At 33.5% G+C, this 21,187-nt stretch overlaps 1 protein-coding gene across 1 annotated transcript; it reads right to left on the bottom strand.

Moving 5' to 3' along the window:
* Window positions 1–8,022: 8,022 nt before the first annotated feature.
* LOC111064155 (4-hydroxy-2-oxoglutarate aldolase, mitochondrial) lies at window positions 8,023–20,733 on the bottom strand. The gene is made up of 6 exons (XM_039434009.1): window positions 20,511–20,733; window positions 19,313–19,410; window positions 18,438–18,596; window positions 16,786–16,882; window positions 15,958–16,091; window positions 8,023–8,421 (listed from the first exon to the last, which is right to left on the bottom strand). The coding sequence occupies exons 1-6, from the start codon at window positions 20,716–20,718 to the stop codon at window positions 8,236–8,238; spliced, it is 882 nt and encodes a 293-aa protein (XP_039289943.1). The 5' UTR covers window positions 20,719–20,733; the 3' UTR covers window positions 8,023–8,235.
* Between the last annotated feature and the right edge of the window lie 454 nt (window positions 20,734–21,187).

Raw genomic sequence — 21,187 nt, 5'->3', positions numbered from 1 at the left:
ATCAGCTCACAGAGGAGGTGAGTAGAGGAAGGACAGAGGTAAAGGAGAAGAGGGAAAAAGAGTGATGCTGCTAGTTTTTTTTTTACACCTGCATGTGCTACAGATGTCCTTCGAATTAGATTGTAGAATTTATTTCGATTCGATTAATTAGGCCTATATTGATCCTATAACCATTATGATTTGTCCAAAAATTAGTAAAGAAGCATTTGAACACTCTCTCAAAAAAAAAAATGTGGTCTACAGGAAAGGACAATAATAAATTGATCTCATCCAGCGATTGGGAGTTCAGCCACCTCAGTTCATTCAGCCACCTTCACTTCATTCTTGACAACGAATCTATGAAGATTAATTAATTTATACAATAAAACATGTTTCATAACTCATGAAACTGTAGAATTTCCAAAAGTAACTACTACCTATATTATTTACTTTACTCCAGTATTAAATTTGTTGATAAAACCTTTTGCTTACTATACCGTTATGAGATGAGATCGGGACGCAGTTTTACACGATGGAAGCGGGACAATTTTGACAATTTAACCGAGAGGGTTTAAAATATGTGACGTTTCCGTGAACGTCCCGTTTCTCACACTTATCTTACTCATTTGGTGAACGCATAGCAGCCCAAACAATCTGATTTCTCTTGAAATGGCCATTTATCAACAAGGCACTCCGCTAAACTATGCGAGTCATCTACTAATCTATCACAGGATATAATGAGTATATAATTTATTATTGATGGAGGTTTTCAGGAGATTCAACAAATTACTCTTATGTAACATGCATTTCGTCGTTGGTCGACAAATATTGATACATCAGCGAGCGTGAATACATCTCATAATTATCGTTTCCAGAACTTTTATTATCATCACCCTCATTCTCTAATCGTCAGCTATTCAGATTACCAAGAATAGAATAGACTACAGTCACAATGTGGGAAGATTATGACAATGTCTGCACTACAAGGAAGTCCAGTCGAAATAAATACATTAATATTATTACTCTGGAATATTATCAATGAATGTCTGATAATGAATTCGGGAATGATTGACCTGAGAATAATATTGCAATAGAATAATTGATTATAAAATTTCCGTCGGTCCCGGCTACCTAAAAAGCAGTTGTTAGGTCATGTCAGAGGCCCTGAGATTGATCAGTTGCGACCTGAAAACTCTGACAGACACCAGACCTGAGTCAGCATAGTCAATCGACATTATTATTATTATTATAATTATCGATTATAATATTGTATCCTGTTATGTTGAGTTATAATTTAATAATTAGCCAAGGAATGTGTATTCTAGATTCATTGATGGCCCTTTATTATGCATGTCATAATCTATTACATTAATAGAAAGAATTTTCTTCTGTTTCATATTTCTGTTTTTTTTTTTTGGGGTTCGATTGACGATTGTATCAGTAAATCTTGTACCTTATCAGGTACAATTTGAATTCATTCTTATCACACAAAAAGTTGAATGAAAGTTAGTCTATACAAATTTCTAGATGAGTAAGAAGAGATTCAATAATGCGTGGTGACTGATGTATGGTACATCCATCGTACTGGAATAAGGCATACTCATATTATTCAGTAATTATTTCATTTCTCTATATAATTTATTTTTGAGAAAAATATCCTATCTACTTGGATTTTGTTTATAGGAGCTTGTGGGCCATAAACTTCATTTTGAAGAATCCTCTATTATGTAACTCAGTCCTCGACCTTCTGATTCTGCATTGAATCCTAGGCCTAACAAACTCTTCTATGCAGAACAAGAGAAAAGAGGACTCATTCGTATGGACAGACGAAGTGTTAGTCTAATAGGACTAGTTCTAACCGAACCAGAGGTAGGCTTGCCCTTCCATAATTTCTTAGTGTGAAATTTTGTTTACCGACCTTGTTTTCAGAAAATAAACAAAATAATATTGTTTTTTAAATTTTGGGTCAAGAATGTAGAATTCATATATACGACTATATAGTTCCAAATTAATAGCTTATAGTCTATATAATTTTGTTTATTTTATAGCTCTGTTTCCAGACTACTACATTCATTCCATTTATACATTCGTATATGTTTATTATAAATTATGTTCAACATTTTTCTGTTCCTATTTTCCTGATGTAATGATGGAAGAAATTTCAATGTATCATAACCATTTTTAGAGTCGTGGTTACCGCATCTGAATAAATATAGCTCATGAAAAACATCAGAAGTTTTCACTCCAGCACAAATAAAATGATGATACAATGCTGTTCTGTTGTTGATGTTGATTTTTCAACATTGCAAACCTTTTCGCTCATTGCTTAAATAACCACTTACTTGTGGAAATTAATTCACTTGTCGAACAATGTGATGGTGATTTTTACATAGCCTACTTGAAGACGGAATCATTTTAGATAATTTTTTTTAGTGATAGACGTTATTCGGCTAAGCAGAGTCGTGATGGGGATGGTATTGTGGAAAATGTAGAGGGAGAGAGGGAAGAGGAAAAGGAGGTAATAAAGGGAAAGAGGTGGATGGAATGAAGTTAGAAGTAAAAAAAGAAAACGTCAATCCCAAAGTATAACGAAATAATGATGAAAAATTTTTAAATGGATGTTATTGATGATTTAGCCACCCTTTTTTGTATTTTTTATCAAAACGCTAACACGAGTAAGACGGTTTATGAAATTCCCAATTAACCTCCATAGCTGACCAGTATGCGATAAATAAACTTATTATTTAAGTTAACGCTAATTGAAAAATATTTACGCGCTCCCAAAAATACAATATTTATTAGTGTAAAGCTTGTCGGTATAACCACTAATGCTCAAAAGCAATAAATTTCAAGACCACATCACGAAGTCCTGGAAGTTTTATATTTCCGCTTGAGCATTGAGCAAGCTGTTGTTATATAACCTGTGTTAATGAATAGAAGGGGTAAGGGAAGCCAGAGAGGTCCGACTCTAGTTCCTATAGTTCGGGTCAAAGAAAAAGTTGAAGTTCTTTTATTGGGCATACAGTGAAGTCTGACGGATTAATAGCACACCTGAAGTTGGAGCTTGTCAGATAGTATTTCAAATTCAAGTATTATTTCGCCTCTTGTCACAGGCCTATCAAAGGTTTCAATCAAGATCCTTATTGACCAGTAAGGATTCCCACACGAATTTGTGGAGCGATCTCAATACAGTACGGTACCTGGCACATCTGTTACGTAACAACGCAATTTGACCTCTTATTCTACAATTGATAATATAGCTTTTATATACTTCTAATAACTTATAGCCTACCTCAATCGCTTGAATATTTGTTATAGCTCATACATGGAAACCATCACCATTGGTATATACTTGCTGTAAAAAATTAGTTTTATTTTCCAAATGATTTTCTTTCCAGTTGAATCAGTCTTCTTCACTTTTGATTCGTTTGATCATAATAGAGAAACATGCCATGTACCTAGAATACATTCTAGATACATTGTAAACAAGATACATGTTGATATCTATTTCTCCATGATTTGATGAACACGTGCATTCTATTCAATGAAATAATTATGTAAATTATCATTGATTTATGAGCGAAAAATGGTAATGAGAATCATAGTTTCATGATTGGATCACGAAATATATTATTTCTATTGCTCTCCTGACACCTCATGTTCGTTTGTGAGTGAGATTCATCTTGAATGCATGCATAGCCAAATTCATTGCTCCATGAATCATGCAGAAATTACATGATTGCAGAAAAATTGTGCATTCGTAGGCCTATTTGACATATTTGGCAAGACACAACTTATCTTTATGTTTTATCAATTTGCTCGTGTTCAGACGAAGGCTGAAAATATTTATGACTGGAATATATAAATACCAAATATATAAATGCCACCTGATTCATCTGTCTTGGCTTCAATAGTTTTGCATTTTTTTGATATTGAAGTGTCAGAAAGCAAATAACATTTGTACGAAATTATGGGAATCTTGATTCATGATCAAGAAGAATATTTTTTATTGCATGCACATGAAGATGATTTGCATAGTGATAGATGAGGTATTCTAAATATGAGAGATTCACATGTCTTTGGAGTTGAAAGTTTTATTTTATAATATTAAAGGAGGAGATATCTAATGTGATAAGAAGGTATTTGAACAAGAAGAGTGTACTACGTCTCATCATTTTAAATTTCCTATCATGTTTCACTGATTTAACAACTTGCCGGTAGAATTGAAACAAATCGATAATAGAAAACATTTCAAAAATGAAGTAAAAGCTTGGCTTCTATTACAAATGATGTTGAGAGTTTATTTTCAAGAGTAGAATAGATATGAATTCGCGGGTATCATTGGATACAACAAGAGCTGTTGCAAGGCTTCATCTAATGAAACTTTGTTACAAAGTTTCCTTGTTTAGAAAGATAACGCACTGATAAGCTTAGTTTATTACTTAGTTTATATAGATAGTTTTCATTTTTGTTTTGGACTGAAATTTTATCAAAATTGTACACGTGAAATTCGAACCTTATTTCGGACTTTTTCACCTATAAATTTGGAAGAAAAATAGCACAAGGACTATCTTATTATTTCATCTTTCAATGTTATTACATTAGTGTCATTTGCATTGTAAATAAATAAAAACTCATCACATTGTAACATTATAACTCATCACTCTTCAAAATCTGATAAGCTTTGTTCATCCTTCTTTAAACTGTTGCTTCTTTCTCTCTTGGAAATTTTGTGAAGATAATAATTATTCAAGATACATGAGTTGTTTTCGTATAGTGTTGATGATTATGGCCGGAAATTTATAAAATGAAATTTATGAGTTTGCTAATAAAATTGCTTGGATATTGCATTGATTGTTTGTTATTCTTTTCAAATGAGAGAAAATGGATTAAAATGTTAATATATATGTATTATCTAAGCTAAAATTCCTTACCCTCTCATATTATACAAGTTCCGACTCGGCAAAATAATTCATTGCTTATTCTTCTTTCTTAATTTAAAATATGATGGTGCCCCAAACTTTTAGTCCTCGGGGTACTTGAAATTATTCATTTCTCCTATTGATGTAAATGAGTTATTGTTATTTCTTTGTTATTGTTGTTTCTTTGTTTGATGTGAATTCATAATTTCTGATTATATGTAATGTAAAAATTGGAAGAATAGATGAATTGAAGAGAAAATAATGTTTAAAATGAGAATCCTTAGAGGATGGTTCAGATTGAAAAAAATGTAATGGAAGTTCCCTTAAAAACCTTGTTGATTGTCATTAGTTGCAGGCGTACTTAAAACATTGATTGATTGTTCTCATTTCAAGAACAAAATTAGCAACAAATTGCATTGCAATAATATTCATTGCTGTTATAATTATTCGGATCAGTTGCTAGATGAATGATATCAGTTTTGTGGTTACCGAATAGCAAGGTGGAGGCGGAAAAGATTGAAGCGGTCGCACTCACACTGACCACAATCCTATTTAGTGAATCACTCGCATTCTAATCTTTTGCACGTGTTAATTTACCATTTCAACGGTTGAATAGTTTCAAAGACTGGTTTTCAACTTGTAATTAGGCCTATTGCAATTTGAGATGCAACAGATAATTGAGTTGGGGGGGGGGAGTGAAGAGAGAACGGAGAAGAAAACAGAGAGAAGAGAGAAGGAAGTAAAAACATGAGAGAAGGGAGTGATAGGAGGAAGAAAGGAGAGAGAAGATAGAAGGAAGTTGAGAAATGACAGAAGAGAAGGATGAAAGGAAAGAGAGAAGAGAGAAGGAAGTAAAGAAATGGGAGAAGAGCGGGATAGAATGAAAGAGAGAAGAAAAAAGAGAGAAGCGAGAAGAGAGAAGAGAGAAAAGAGAAGAGAGGAGAGAGAAGAGAGAAGAGAGAAGAGAGAAGAGAGAAGGAAGAAGTGAATTGATAGAAGGGAGGGATGGAAGACAGAACAGAAATTTTTTTTCTAGAGATCAAATACTTTATGATAGAGAAAAGAATCTGTATACATTCAGAGTATTCTCCCAAGTTACTCTTTTACAAACCCTGTATCTTCTCTATCAAGGCAAATTGATGATGTACAGGTTCAATTGAAGGCTTGAACACTCCGTCGCAGAATGAGTGCGGGTCTTCGACGGTGGCGGAATTATTATATTCTATTCAACTATTACTTAAAAATTGTCTCGTACTCATCTCGCTACGAATCTTATAAATTATCCAATTGATCGTCTGTTGTATGATATCAAACTGAGAGAGTTGTATCACTTTAGAAGCGTCAGAATCCTATCAAATCTCGATATGATTTCTTTTTTTTTAATAATCCCAATTATAGTATCAACCCATATATAAATATTGTTCGAGAACTATTGCTAAACATACCGTACTGAACAATATTAGAGCTATTAATCAATTTTTTTTCCAAATAGTCCTAATTAAAGTATCAACTCATATAATAATATTGTTCTATTAATCAATCAATTTATTCAATTAGTTAATTAATTTTATTAATAGCTAATTGGTTAATTAATTTAATTAATTTGTCAATAATTAAAAAGTATAGTTCTTAATTAATAGCTCTAAATTAATAGTAAAAGGCTGTAGAATAGTAGGATACCACATTCATTAAGATTGATCGTAGAATAACAGAGAAATCATTCTTCTCGTACTGCATGCATGATCACTCTTCACCATTTAGACGATTCTAGGCTTAAAATGTTTTACTATTTTATAGCTCACACAGTAGCCTTCAGATTTCGTATCTTCCAGATGATATGACATGGAATGTTCGAGAGAACGGAACTCGGCAAAGAACAACTTCATAGGTTGGAAGTAGTATCTATCAATTTTTTCGATAGAAAGATGTGAATCAGATGAGCTATTTAGAAGCCAGTAGCTTGAAAACAGCTTCTGCATATTTTCGGTTAAAACCTGAACAGAAGCGTTGAAACTGAATTAATCAGAAGACACCTTCTTAGATTCGTGCATTAGAGGACCGCGTGAATCCTACCATAAATAACACGACAAGGCAGTTGAGTTGATACACATCATAGAGTAGGAGAGTAATAAAAGAAGGTGACATTCAGCTGGGTCGTGTCCTTTTATTACTTGTTTCCGTGAGATTACTACATACTTACTAACTTGTATTTATTTTTTCTGAGTATGATAAATACATAGCCTAATCTTCAGGATTGAGTTTGAGTAACATTGAATCATTCTCACTTTATCACTCGCGAGTCGTCCATATCAATGACTCCAAGTAACAGTTGCACAGAATCCTGTTGAATTTTAATCGTCATTGAATCTACGAGAACCGATCAGAGAAGCTTTATTTTCGAAAGAGCCTTCTCTGATTGGCATCGATCTTCACCGTTCTGATCTACTCCAATGTACGAGATAGGTTCCAGAAAACATCATATTTTTTATTGAACTGAAGGAGAGGCCACAAACAGCCTCAATATAGATAATCCAATGCGTTCTCGGATTGTAAATCAATAAGAGTAGAGTTCTTGAAATGAAATCTATCTTTTAATGAGAAGGAACGTAAAATATCGGCCAATTCATCAAACTACTACTTTTTGGTTTCTTGGTTCTCCACCTTCTCAACATTATTTTACCATTCAAATCGCCATTCGTCGCGATAGCTTTTATTGACTTGACAAACTCATTGAAAATATTGAACATTGAAATTCAACTCGATCATCCATCATTGTACTTACTCTATTCAAAACAGTAGAGAGATTCTACTTGTTATTCAATGTAATTCAAATATTGAAAGTATCCTTCCATGTGGAAAATAATCTTAAATTTAATCATTGAAGAGTATTGAGGACTGAACCAAAGGGTTTTACCTTCACAAACAATATTCTTATCAATTCACGTCAAAATAGGATAGCTTATTAGTCTTCATCTAGGTTCTATGAAAATCATGGAGGAGGAAAAAAATTAAAAGAATTTACAGTGAAAAGAAAGAGAGTGAAAGTGATCAGTATGGAAAAATTAGCCATCGTTATCAATTATCATTAGAAGGTAGGCAACTAGTCAATGATAAACGTCCGTTCAATGGAGTCAGAGTTTTATTAAAATCTTCATCGAATAGTTGTCAATGTATTTTGTACGAAAGTTGCAATACAAAATTTAAGACCTCTAAAAAATTCTGCTTGGAGAAGGGATGTGGCTTAAGATGAGATACCTAATAATGCATGGGATATCAGATTAGAATTATTGCAGAATGAGAAGTTTAGACAAGGAAGAATGAAATGACAAGCGAATTATATCTTGCGACGAGTTTCCAGAGGCTCTTCTCCATAGAGAAAGCCGTTGTCTTTCAAAATCTGTTCGATTTTCAAGATTGCGTCGTTGGAGATTTCTTGCAGAGGGGCCCGACAATATCCGCCTTCGTAGCCAACCATGTTCATGGCTGCTTTGACTCCTGGCACTCCCAGTTCTGCTAGTAGCTATAACATAAAAACGATCATATTCAGTTGCTAATGAGATTACACTGATTATTTATGTTGACAAGATTTTATTTATACGGGCATGTTCAATATTAAGACAATTAGTATGCAGGTTCTAAAATCTCTAAACTAATAAAATGGGTTCATTAGGCCTAATAGCACAGATAAAACTAGCTGTCACTATGGTACTGGGTACAGGTAAAGTACGCAAATAAATTTTATTAATGCAAGTACTCTTAAACTCAAGCGCTGCATAATACGAGCTGACAAGATCAAGGATTAAGAGGATTTTAAATTTTGATTCAACATTTTTTTAACACCTCATTGTCAAAATTTAAACCTTAAAACCCTTAGAAACAAATATATGTAACTTCAAGTAATCGTGGATTAGCGGTACACGTGAATGGTACATATGGCCCTGATTGTTCTAAACTATGTTGAAGCAATTTTTCCAACTATTTATAATGGATAGTTATGTATATTCAACGTAGTTTGCTCAAGAGATGCCCTTCAACGTGAATAGGCTGTCTCTTAACTTATCCGAGTGATACATATACGATCAAAATACTAAATAGATGGGATAATCGAAGAACAATGAGAGGAAACATGAAGAATTCGGTCTTGAGTCTATCAATTAAAATCAAAAAGTTAACTTGGATATTGAAAACGAGCTTGCTGGTGATCAAAGATTGAAACTTCTTGGAGACGGCACAGTATTAGAAAAGGCATTCAGCTGACATGGCAGGGATGAATGAGAGATTGAGGATGAAACGGCAATTTTTCTTCAATTTGAAAAACTCAAATAGAATAAATCAAATGAATTTCACAAGACAATCATCGGACGTCAAAAACATGATATAAAGTAAAAGAAGATAATTCTTATCTTGAATACAGTTCCTTGATATGGCAATTGTAATCTTGCTGAACAGCTAGGAAGAACCTACAGCCGTACAGATAAAAAAACAGAGTAGAATGAACTTTATCTACTTACTGTAACAGAGCTTCGGCGGAAAATAAAAGAGCAAATGACACTTGTTTTCTGAAGGGGATATTGTTCTTCATCGCCTTCCCAAATAAGACCAGAAAAATCGCTGAAGGTCGTTCATGATTTGTAGTCGATAAAGTAAATTGAAAGTAAGCTTCTGAAGAGGAGAGAAGGAGAGAAGATTTTATTGCAAAAATTCGGCCTTCAAACAGTCCCATTGAAAGGAGGAAAATGTTTTGGAATTTTGTCATCGTACAATTCTATGTTTTGTTTGATCTTGGTAGGTACCGGTTTTTTTAATATGGTTTATATAAGCTGAAAGATAAAATTTCAATTTAATTTTAGAACGTAGAATAGTAAAGGTTCATTCAACGAGACACACGTTCTCATTCATTTTTTAGATTTGCCAAATTTTTTACTCTATTTAAATTCGAATAAGGAACTACCAGTAATCTTGTTCCAAAGTTTGAGTTCTTCTTAGGGAAAAATTCAGGCATCTGATGCAATGTTTTATAACAACATTTTTGCAAGTTCTTCTCATAGCAAGATCGTTGAAATTGATTCAGATTTGCGATTTTTTTCGCGGTTCACTACATTTTCAAAACACTTGGTATTCAAAACACTAGTATCTCACGTTTTTTAGCATACAAATGTTATCCAAAATAATAAAAAAAAATGAAATGGTAGCCAATATGAACATAATATTTTACATTCTCATCTAATGAAATTTGAAAAGTTTGAATGGAAAATTAGAAATTCTGTAATCAGTGTAAAAAACAGAAATTGTAACCAGTAAATCTCACAAGTTATTTAATAAAGTTTAACTTGTGATAAATTGTGTAAAATACGCTCAAACTGTACCATGTATATATGTATAAATTGAATATTCATTTTCGTAACATCATATTTATCCGTTTCAATTTAGCTCTTCGAAATAGCATGTAAATTCCAAAAAAAACATACCGTAGAATTTTAGCAAGTCTAGAATTGAAAAATCATGCACAGATAAAAGAGTTATGAAGTGTTTTCAAGATTCTTATTCCGTCACATTATTCATTTATATGGTCGGTCGAATCACACACCAAGTTAGGAACAGGCAATGAGTTTTATTTTATTGACAATAAACCTTTATCACTGTTCAAACAGCCAAAAACATATGTAAGCAGAGTTATAGCATATAACAGAAAATATATTTCCATAAATGTTGAAAAAGTCAAGTAGAAGCTAACGAATAAAAATGTGGCATGCTATTTATCCTAACGAATAAAATTGTGGCATGCTAGTCTTATCCTTTGGTTTTAAACTGTAAAAACGACCTGTTTCTTTGACTTTATAGCACCTGATATCTCGACTTGTGTCTTTAAATGATGATTTAACGTTTTTTTGGAAACTTGAAAAAGTTCTTTTCACTTTTTGCGTGCTTCCGTCGTTAAGGAATTTGTCCAAAATACGTTTTGACTCGCTGACAGTCTAACACTCAAACAATGAAGATTTTGAAGTCAGTTGAGATTGATTGGATCAAGTCAAAATTAGAATGAAGTTTCCATAAAGCTTGATGAAAATAATTTCAAATTTTGTTTTTTTGATGATGGATTGAATAGACATTCAGATTTCAGGAAGTTATGAAAATTAATTGACATTTTAAGACGTTATCTTCAATTATTCCGTTATGAGCTTTTCTGAAGCTGGTTTAGATTTTTAAGGAAATTCTGGCACATCCTGTCAGAAATCTTTCTCTAGGAAACAGGTTGAAAAATTCTTGTTTTACAATCCACCCTTACCATTCTTAAATTGGAGTGCAACTTTGGAGTTTACCTTTTACCCTTACTGTATTTCACTACAAGCTTCTTATTTTTTTTAACATTTCAAACCAACAAACAAAAAGCTGAAAAGCCGAAAGTTACAATCCATTTTAAGGGAATTTCTGAATAGGAAGTATGTTCAAATGTTGAGAGAAACAGTTCAAAGACCGACGAAAAAGCAAGATTTCAATTTTTAACAGTTGTAGGCATATAGACAGTAGGTATATACGACGGCATATACACGGCTAATTTTGATAGCTAAAGAATTTGATGTTACATGGGTACGCCCTTGTAACCATGGGTGCTCGTACAAGAGCAGACAAGGTGAAATAAGGTATGTTGACGTCATATAACGAGGAAAATGCAGCAGCTTGCGAAAATGTGATAACCTTTCCTCTTTAGGAGTCTGTAGCACTGCAGACTAATATATCAGATTATGAAACAAACCTCACCCATCAAGTTAAAAAATAATTAAAAATAATGGCTCGTCTTTCTAAAAATATTAACATATAACCTAATCTCATTGATCTTGTGTCGTAATCTTGAATCATAATGCAGCAAGTGAAATTCACTTCAAACTGTCAGCATTGTCTGAATGGGAAGCATTGATACTATTTATAAGGGAAGCTGATAGTTCAAAGTGAATCAAACGGTAGTGGTAGCTATACAGAGTGTTTCAGAAGTAGTGTCAAACATTTTAGGGTATTGTTCCTGGATGATGGGAGACTACAAATGTCGTATTTGAAGTGTCCAATACTCAGCGGTTATCCTTATAGCTGCCATTTTGTTTTTTTCACTTAGGAATTCTTATCTCAAGACCGGAATGTTGTATTGATCTTGAATTTGACATAAATAAGTATGCCATAAAGACTTAACTTTGAAAAATAAAATGAAAATTTTTAAAATGGCGGCCATTTAAAATTTTTGATGGCAAATTTCACGAAATCGTTCACTTTACAGAAAATTTACAAGAGATAAAAAGTTAGCAAATTTTATCAAGATTTCAAGGATTTATTCATTATGATTGGTCGAAGAATAACAGAGAAATCAATTCTTTTCGTACTGCCTGCATGACCACTTTTCACCATTCAAACATCAAAATAATTAAATTTTTAATTTCAATTGTATTTAAGATGAAGCTTTGAAACTCGGTATGGCTCCATATGGCCGGCGATACAGCTGATTTTACAATGCTTTTCAGATGATCTTGTTTGTCTTGTGCATGCATGCAGTACGAAAATAATTCATTTCTTTTGTTCTTCGACCAATCTTAATGAATAAGGTATCCTTGAAACCTTGATACAATTTGCCAACTTTTACGTATCTTGTAAATTTTCTGTAAAGTGAACGGTTTCCGTGAAATTTGCCTCAAAAATTTAAAATGACTGCCATTTTGAAAATGTTCATTGAACATTTTTTATTTTATTTTTTAAAGTTGTCTTTATAGCATAAATATTCATGCCAAATTTCAGATCAATATAGCATTCCGTTCTTGAGATAAGAATTCCCAAGTGAAAAAAAAACAAAATGGCAGCTATAAGGATAATCGCTGAGTATTGGACACTTCAAATATGACATTTGTAGTCTCCTATCATCCAGGAACAATACCCTAAAATGTTTGACACTACTTCTGAAACACTCTGTATATGGTGATGTGTAGAATATTTTGTTCATCAAACCGAATTCAATGACTGGAGAGTAGCCTACTCGCAGAATAAATTTTGCACTTGTTAAACCTGAACATTAAATCGTGTCCTGACATTTCCCTAGTGGCATCATTTTTAAATTGCATTATTTGAGATTACGTCATTTCATTCCATATAATATTTTAATGAATAAATAATAGAGTTCAGAGAAGTGGTTGACCAATCTGTGAGAGCTCTGTCTAGACATCTACTTGAGAATAATTTATATTCATTTCAGTCTGCATTACTAATTTGGGACAACTCTTGATATATTTGAGATTTTGTGATATATCTATTACTCCATGGGAGAATCATTACATTAGTCATCATCTACAATATCTCTTGAACAATATTCTTTGATTCATGTAGCCATTCATAATTCATTGGTTATATTTATACAGTGGCTACTATTTGATTCATGTAGCCATAACGTCTAGAGAATGAAGAAAGAGGTTATATAAGATTTGAATGAAATATTGCTATCGATACGATGTGAATCTAAAAAAAAAACTTAAAAGGCGATTTTTAAAAACGCAAGACAAGATTTCATCATAAAGAAGTTACAAGACAACCGTGAGTCAACCGAACGAAATTGGTCCTATGAGAGTATATGCAGTGTTGTTGCATATACTCTATATATACTCATATACTCTTATATATTTGAGATTTCGTGATATATCTAACACTCCATGGGGGAATCATTACATTGGTCATCATCTACAATATCTCTTGAACAATATTCTTTGATTCATGTAGCCATTCATAATTCATTGGTTATATTTATACAATGGCTACTATTATTGATTCATGTAGCCATAACGTCCAGAGAATGAAGAAGAGTTGATCAGAGTTGTCCACAGCTTATTAAAAAAATCTGGTGTGGCGCACTCACACAACTTTCCTTGCCGTTATGAAAATTGATCACCTGACGCTAGTCTTCCCGCGCATCTCAAGTCTTCTATTCAAATATTTGAGCCAGCTGGTGACAGGGCAATAACGCTGGAGACACACGAGGTCTGCTATCTCTTCATAGTGAATGGTTTAATAGAATCAACAGTTGCCAACAGTTTGCAATTGAAATAATAACATTTTCTGGAATTTCGTGCTTATTTTCAATTTTAGGTGAAAATGTTACTGAATATTAATTGTAGGGATTTTTATGCTTAATCTTTTCCACTCAAAATTTTTTGTTTAAATTTCATCTGAAGCCTGATAATTGGGAATCTAAAATCGAACTTTGCATAGATGGGGCGGAGCTCCTGAAATTTTTACAGATATGAGACTTGTGGCAGTTGATAGAGCTTATCAATGACTATTTCAGGTATAAATTTGATCAAAATCGTTGTAGCCGTTTTTGAGAAAATCTCGAAGAACCCTGTTTTTGACAACATTTTCGCCATTTTAGCCGCCATCTTGAATTGCATTGAATCGAAATTGTTCGTGTCGGATACTTATAGTGTAAGGACCTTAAGTTCCAAATTTCAAGTCATTCGGTTAATTGGGAGATGAGATATCGTGTACACAGACGCACATACACTCATACACACACACACACACACACACACACACACACACACACACACACACACACACACACACACACACACACACACACACACACACACACACACACATACAGACCAATACCCAAAATCACTTTTTCGAACTCAGGGGACCTTAAAACGTATAGATATTCAGATATTGGGATACCTTATTTTTTTTCGGAATGCAATACTTTCCTTACCTATGGTAATAGGGCAAGGAAAGTAAAAAAAGTGACATCAGAGACAATAGAATATTCAGAGATTGAGACTGAGACAATAGTAGTATTATTTTCTCTATGGTGAGATTCAATTTAAATTCTTTCTTCAGTTTTCAGCAGACCTCTTAAATAACATTCTTGCTCTTCCCATCCAACCAATGCTGAGAGTATGTGATGAATGTTCGTATACACTTACAAGCACATCAGGAGGAATGATTCTCATCTGAAGGTCCTTGGCTTCTTCGAGTTTGTTCTGTTTGACCAGCGTGTATAGCTCTGAGACCGGTCCTGCCAATACATTAGTGAGACCAACCATCGCTCCGGAGCAACCTGCATGTAGAAATACCATAAAAATGTCAAATTTTGCAAAGTTAACAAGTCGAAAACATGTTAGGCTATATCTTGAATAATTATGGATTATTGTGGATGATGATTATGATTTGTAGATTGATAGGTAGACCTACTCTGTTAGCAGATACAGAATTTACATTAGTTTTATTCTGATTATCATATTTGTCAACTCAAAATTTTTTGTTTAAATTTCATCTGAAGCCTGATAATTGGGAATCTAAAATCGAACTTTGCATAGATGGGGCGGAGCTCCTGAAATTTTTACAGATATGAGACTTGTGGCAGTTGATAGAGCTTATCAATGACTATTTCAGGTATAAATTTGATCAAAATCGTTGTAGCCGTTTTTGAGAAAATCTCGAAGAACCCTGTTTTTGACAACATTTTCGCCATTTTAGCCGCCATCTTGAATTGCATTGAATCGAAATTGTTCGTGTCGGATACTTATAGTGTAAGGACCTTAAGTTCCAAATTTCAAGTCATTCGGTTAATTGGGAGATGAGATATCGTGTACACAGACGCACATACACTCATACACACACACACACACACACACACACACACACACACACACACACACACACACACACACACACACACACACACACACACACACACACACACACATACAGACCAATACCCAAAATCACTTTTTCGAACTCAGGGGACCTTAAAACGTATAGATATTCAGATATTGGGGTACCTTAATTTTTTTCGGAAAGCAATACTTTCCTTACCTATGGTAATAGGGCAAGGAAAGTAAAAAAAGTGACATCAGAGACAATAGAATATTCAGAGATTGAGACTGAGACAATAGTAGTATTCTTTTCTCTATGGTGAGATTCAATTTAAATTCTTTCTTCAGTTTTCAGCAGACCTCTTAAATAACATTCTTGCTCTTCCCATCCAACCAATGCTGAGAGTATGTGGTGAATGTTCGTATACACTTACAAGCACATCAGGAGGAATGATTCTCATCTGAAGGTCCTTGGCTTCTTCGAGTTTGTTCTGTTTGACCAGCGTGTATAGCTCTGAGACCGGTCCTGCCAATACATTAGTGAGACCAACCATCGCTCCGGAGCAACCTGCATGTAGAAATACCATAAAATGTCAAATTTTGCAGAGTTAACAAGTCGAAAACATGTAAGGCTATATCTTGAATAATTATGGATTATTGTGGATGATGATTATGATTTGTAGATTGATAGGTAGACCTACTCTGTTAGCAGATACAGAATTTACATTAGTTTTATTCTGATTATCATATTTGTCAACTCAAATACAGACCTCCTGGTATACTTATTTGATTTTACAAAACACTAGGGGTTCATTGAAATTCTTGTGGTGGGCAACGAAAAAAAACAAATTTTAACAGTACATCTGAATATGGATTTTCTATAGAAACTTATCTGAACTCTTATTAGAATCCGGAAATGAGTCAAGTTCGAGTACTAAGCCTATTTTTTCGTAATGTTGCTTCTAATCTGGATACAAATATTGAGATGCGTGTTAAATTTCTGAAGCTACAAACTCGCAACCGTGAATCTAGTAATGTACAGTAAAATGAGCGAACGCTCATTCAATTCCAGACTTCTTTATAGTAAAGCATGAACAGGAATAATGAAATGCTCCCTCTATAGGAAAAATAGTGATTATTTTATACTAACTTTGTATTAGATAACCACCTGAACAAGGCTCAATATGAATCCAGAAATGTTCAGTATTAGTTAAAATAAGAAAAAACAATTGAAAATATAAATTAATATTATTTCAGCCTACCCAGTTGCAGGGCAGGTAGAATGTAGCCAGCTGAAGCGATTAGGATGTCGAAGTTTTTGTTTTTCGTCTTCATGGAGAGATAGCCCATTTTCCTCACCTATTCAAATAAAAAAATTTAAGCGATAAATTTCTACTAAACTAAGAACATCAAAACAGAGCAGTATTTATATAGCAATCAATACTCGAAAACAAAACTGCTCTAAGATCCTAGACTCATATACTGCTCTACTAAACATCCATTCAATCAATAAAATGATATGATTGAAAAACTATAGCCTACTTAGTTTTTCATCGATGTGAATAATTTTTTTTGTAATACAGTACACAAGTGGCGTTCATAATCTGATATTCTCTTCAAATTTGCAAGGCGCAGCTGTCTTGTGGTGGACTCTGCTGGAGCACTCCCTGACTCGGAGCACGTGTGTGTACGAGTGTATTATTACACTTCATCTCATGTGTGAGTTTTCAAGCTTCATTTTACTTTCCTTGCCCTATTACCATAGGTAAGGGAAGTATTGCTCTCCAAAAAAATAAAGGTACCCCAATTTCTAAATTTCTATACACGTTTCAAGGTCCCCTGAGTTCCAAAAAGTTGTTTTTGGGTATTGGTCTGTATGTGGGTATGTGTGTCTGTGCGTCTGTGTACACGATATCTCATCTCCCAATCAACGGAATGACAGAAATTTAGAACTTGAGGTCCTTACAATATAAGGATCCGACACGAATAATTTCGATCAAATGCAATTCAAGATGGCGGCTGAAATGGAGAAAATGTTGTCAAAAAAGAGGTCTTCGAGATTATCTCGAAAACGATTTTGATCAAATTTTACCTAAAATAGTCATTGATAAGCTCTATCAACTGCCACAAGTCTCATATCTGAAAAAAATTCAGGAGCTCCGCCTCATCTATGCAAAGTTTGATTTTAGATTCCCAATGATCAGGGTTCAAATACAATCTAAACAAAAAAAAATACAAGTGGAAAAGATTGAGCATGAAAATCTCTACAATTAATGTTCAGTAACATTTTCACCTTAAATTGAAAATAAGATCGAAATTCGAGAAAATGTGATTATTCAATTGCAAACTGTTGGCAACTTTTGATTCTATTAAATCATTCACCATGAAGAGATAGCAGACCTCGTGTATCTCCAGCGTTATTATCCTGTCACCAGCTGGCTCAAATCTTTGAATAGTAGACTTGAGATGCGCATGAGACACTAGCGTCAGGTGATCAATTATCCTAACGGCAAGGAAAGTTGTGTGAGTGCGTCACACCAGATTTTTTTTTATGTAGCTTGTAATATTTTGCTTAAGCTTGTAAATCAGTATTGTATTGGAGGGTTAAGTATCAGAGAGGGCCGGCTGCGCCCCAAATTCGCCCGCCTAGAATCAAATGAATTCTTCAATTCAAAAGCTTTTGTAGTACTCGTATTCTGGAAAAACTCTTATAAGATTTTTCAATATAGCTATAAAGATTTTCTCCGCAAATTGGATTAGGAAAATTCAATTTTGAAGAGACGGTGATTTTTAATCATCTGGAAATATTGTAGACAATAATATCCCACAGATCATAATAATTCATTTGAAATATCTGTTCATTCTGATTCCATACTTTTTTGCATTCATCTCGAATATTTTTTGTAATACATACATCTCCTCCTTTGACTCCTTGGATGTTCTCATGATTAGCCAACCAAGCTAGTGTGTCAAGAGAAAGGTCAATATTGGACACAAACGGGTTGTTGTAGATCACTACGGGCACGGGGCTCTCATCTGCTACTGACTCAAAATGTCTGCGAATCGCTGTTTCCTATAAATCAGATACCCAAAATTAGCAAAATAAGAAAGAAAATCAGCAAAAGACTCATTGAAATTTAATCTTATTCAAAACTGAGATGCGCATTTTGCACTCCAGCTGACATGCTAGCTATTGTAACTGAGCATCAAGGAAAAATCTCCAAAATTAATCATTATTTCCGTCTAGCTTTTTATGTACGATGAGCTATCTATCACCCTATCAAAGTACTCTGTAATCATCGAATCTGATCACTATAATCAAGCTGTGCTAAAATTTCAGACGGAGGCTTGTTAAAGTGTTGTAAGTGATTCTGCGCAGAGCCAAACCCACTTTGTAAGAGGCTTGCTTTTTCACGAGCTAGGACCAACATTCTCATTCTATTTCAATGCAAATTCAAATCAACTCTCCCCCCAAAAAAAAAAACAAAAGGATTTCATGATATATACAAAAGATGATCCTGCAGTCATAATACTGTTTGCTAATGGAAATTGGTTATCGGTTTGTAATCCTTCGGAAAAATCCGAGTATCAGCATCAATCAAAAATAAATAATTCATTAAAGAGGAATTGATATTAATTATTAAGAATTTCCAAACATATTAAAGCTATTATCAATCTGTATTAAGAAGATATAAGATGATAGACAAAGTCATAATCATTCTTGAAGGAGTCAATTGTTTAAGAAAAATATTCAAAGAAGTATTAATCGATTGATTTATTCCAACTTACAGTCATTTTACTTCTGAAGTAGAATGGAGAAAGTACCAGAACCGCATCGGCTCCGACTTCATTCATGCCTTTGCACATCTCTATTGTCAGCCTTGTAGCTGAAATTTGGAAGAGATCTAGTTGGTTTCATTGATGGAATAAAACTAAAACTAAACAAATAAATGTTTCAGAAACCATGCACTTGATAGAGATTACTTGTAAATTAGGAGAGGGGATGAAGGAATTAAACTATCTACAATCTACTTACATTTGGGAGGCACAAGAAAAACATTTCTCTCTAGAAAGAATATTGTAGAATCAATTCTTATCCAGCCCATCAGAAATTCATTATATTTGTAACTATTGAATAAAAAAGACTAAGCAATTGTCAAAAACCACAGATTTATTGATACAAACAACTTTATTTGTAACTCTTCAACAATTTGATTGAATGATTCTCTTATCAAATAATAATGTTGGTACTGCTTGCTTGTTAATGGCTTTCTGTTGATTGGCTTTCTGCTAATGAGGAGTTCCTTTTACATTCAGATATTTGTAGCAATGAGCAATTCATTAATTGAAGTGATCCTACAAACATAGCTAGATTAACAATTTTGAGGAGGAGAAGGAGTGAGAGGAGGAGGAGGAGATGATGAGGAAGAGGAGAAGGAGAATGAGAAGAAGGAAGAGTTGGTGGTGGAAGAGTAAGGATTTCCACTCGGCATATCACTGTTTTTTCGGGATTGATTAATAATTAACTATAAAAAGGATTACAATATAAATCTCTGATCAAATAGTAGGCTTTGCATCTAATCGAATATTGATACATAGTCATTTGGATCAATATACCTTTTAAATTATTCCACATATTGATCTAATGTCTATTGTCATATTGATCTATTCTCATAATCGATCTAATCGGAATTGATCTAATAATTAACTATAAAAAGAAAGAATTACAATTAAATCTCTGATCAATATTAGGCTATGCATCTTATTGAATATTGATACACAGTCATTTGGATCAATATAACTTTTAAACTATTTCACATGAGTCCATATTACACTCAATATTCCTCATCAGAGAATCTATCAATCATTTATATTATTCTTATTCTCATCTTACCTATCTCACTAGGCATGAAATCTGCAATGTTAGTAGGAACAAATCTGAAAAAACAACCGACAAATTAGTTTTGATATGGTTGAGTGTTCTTACATTCAGCAGTGGCTCCGCCAATGATAATTTTGTTGGCAGCAACTCTCCTACGCGCAGCAGCAACCAAACTAATTCGCTCACTTGGGCTCAAAGTGTTCACCTCTCCATTCGAACCACCCACTGCGTAGCCTACAACATAGCGATCACATGTATTCGATAAATATTCATTATTAATATTGATAAGCTTCACAGTATCCCTATTCAACATTTATATAGAGCAAGCTATTAATGAATGCAAGGAGTGCTGTATTGACATCAAGGTAAAAGGAGTACGGATTCAGATGCTTCATTTTGAAAATAAAATAGCTATAATAATCTATATTCTCATATTGTGATTCGGAGTAGAAAATTGAAATGGACATAACCTATGTATAATATTTGGACAATTTGGAACTAAATTGTGAAATTGAAAATGTTTTGGGCAATAGCCTGTTTTTTTCTTTTTCGATCATTGTATTGTTTGTGCCAACCTAATAAATGAATAAATAAATAAACAATTTAATAAATAAATAAATAATAGCAGAGGATAAAAGAAGTTTAGAAAACCAACCACCTTGCACGACATTCTACAAAATAAATATGATACTGAGATAAATAAGAGAAAGGCAGAAGTGATGGTCTGCTCAAAAGTCCCAGAGAATGTGTCCATTAGATAAGATGATAACGTTCTAAAGCAA

This window comes from Nilaparvata lugens, chromosome 8 (genome assembly GCF_014356525.2).
Source record: "Nilaparvata lugens isolate BPH chromosome 8, ASM1435652v1, whole genome shotgun sequence".
In the NCBI taxonomy this organism is placed as follows: Eukaryota; Metazoa; Arthropoda; class Insecta; order Hemiptera; family Delphacidae; genus Nilaparvata; species Nilaparvata lugens.
Note: the sequence above shows the minus strand (reverse complement) of the source record. Positions and strands in the feature narration are given on the sequence as shown.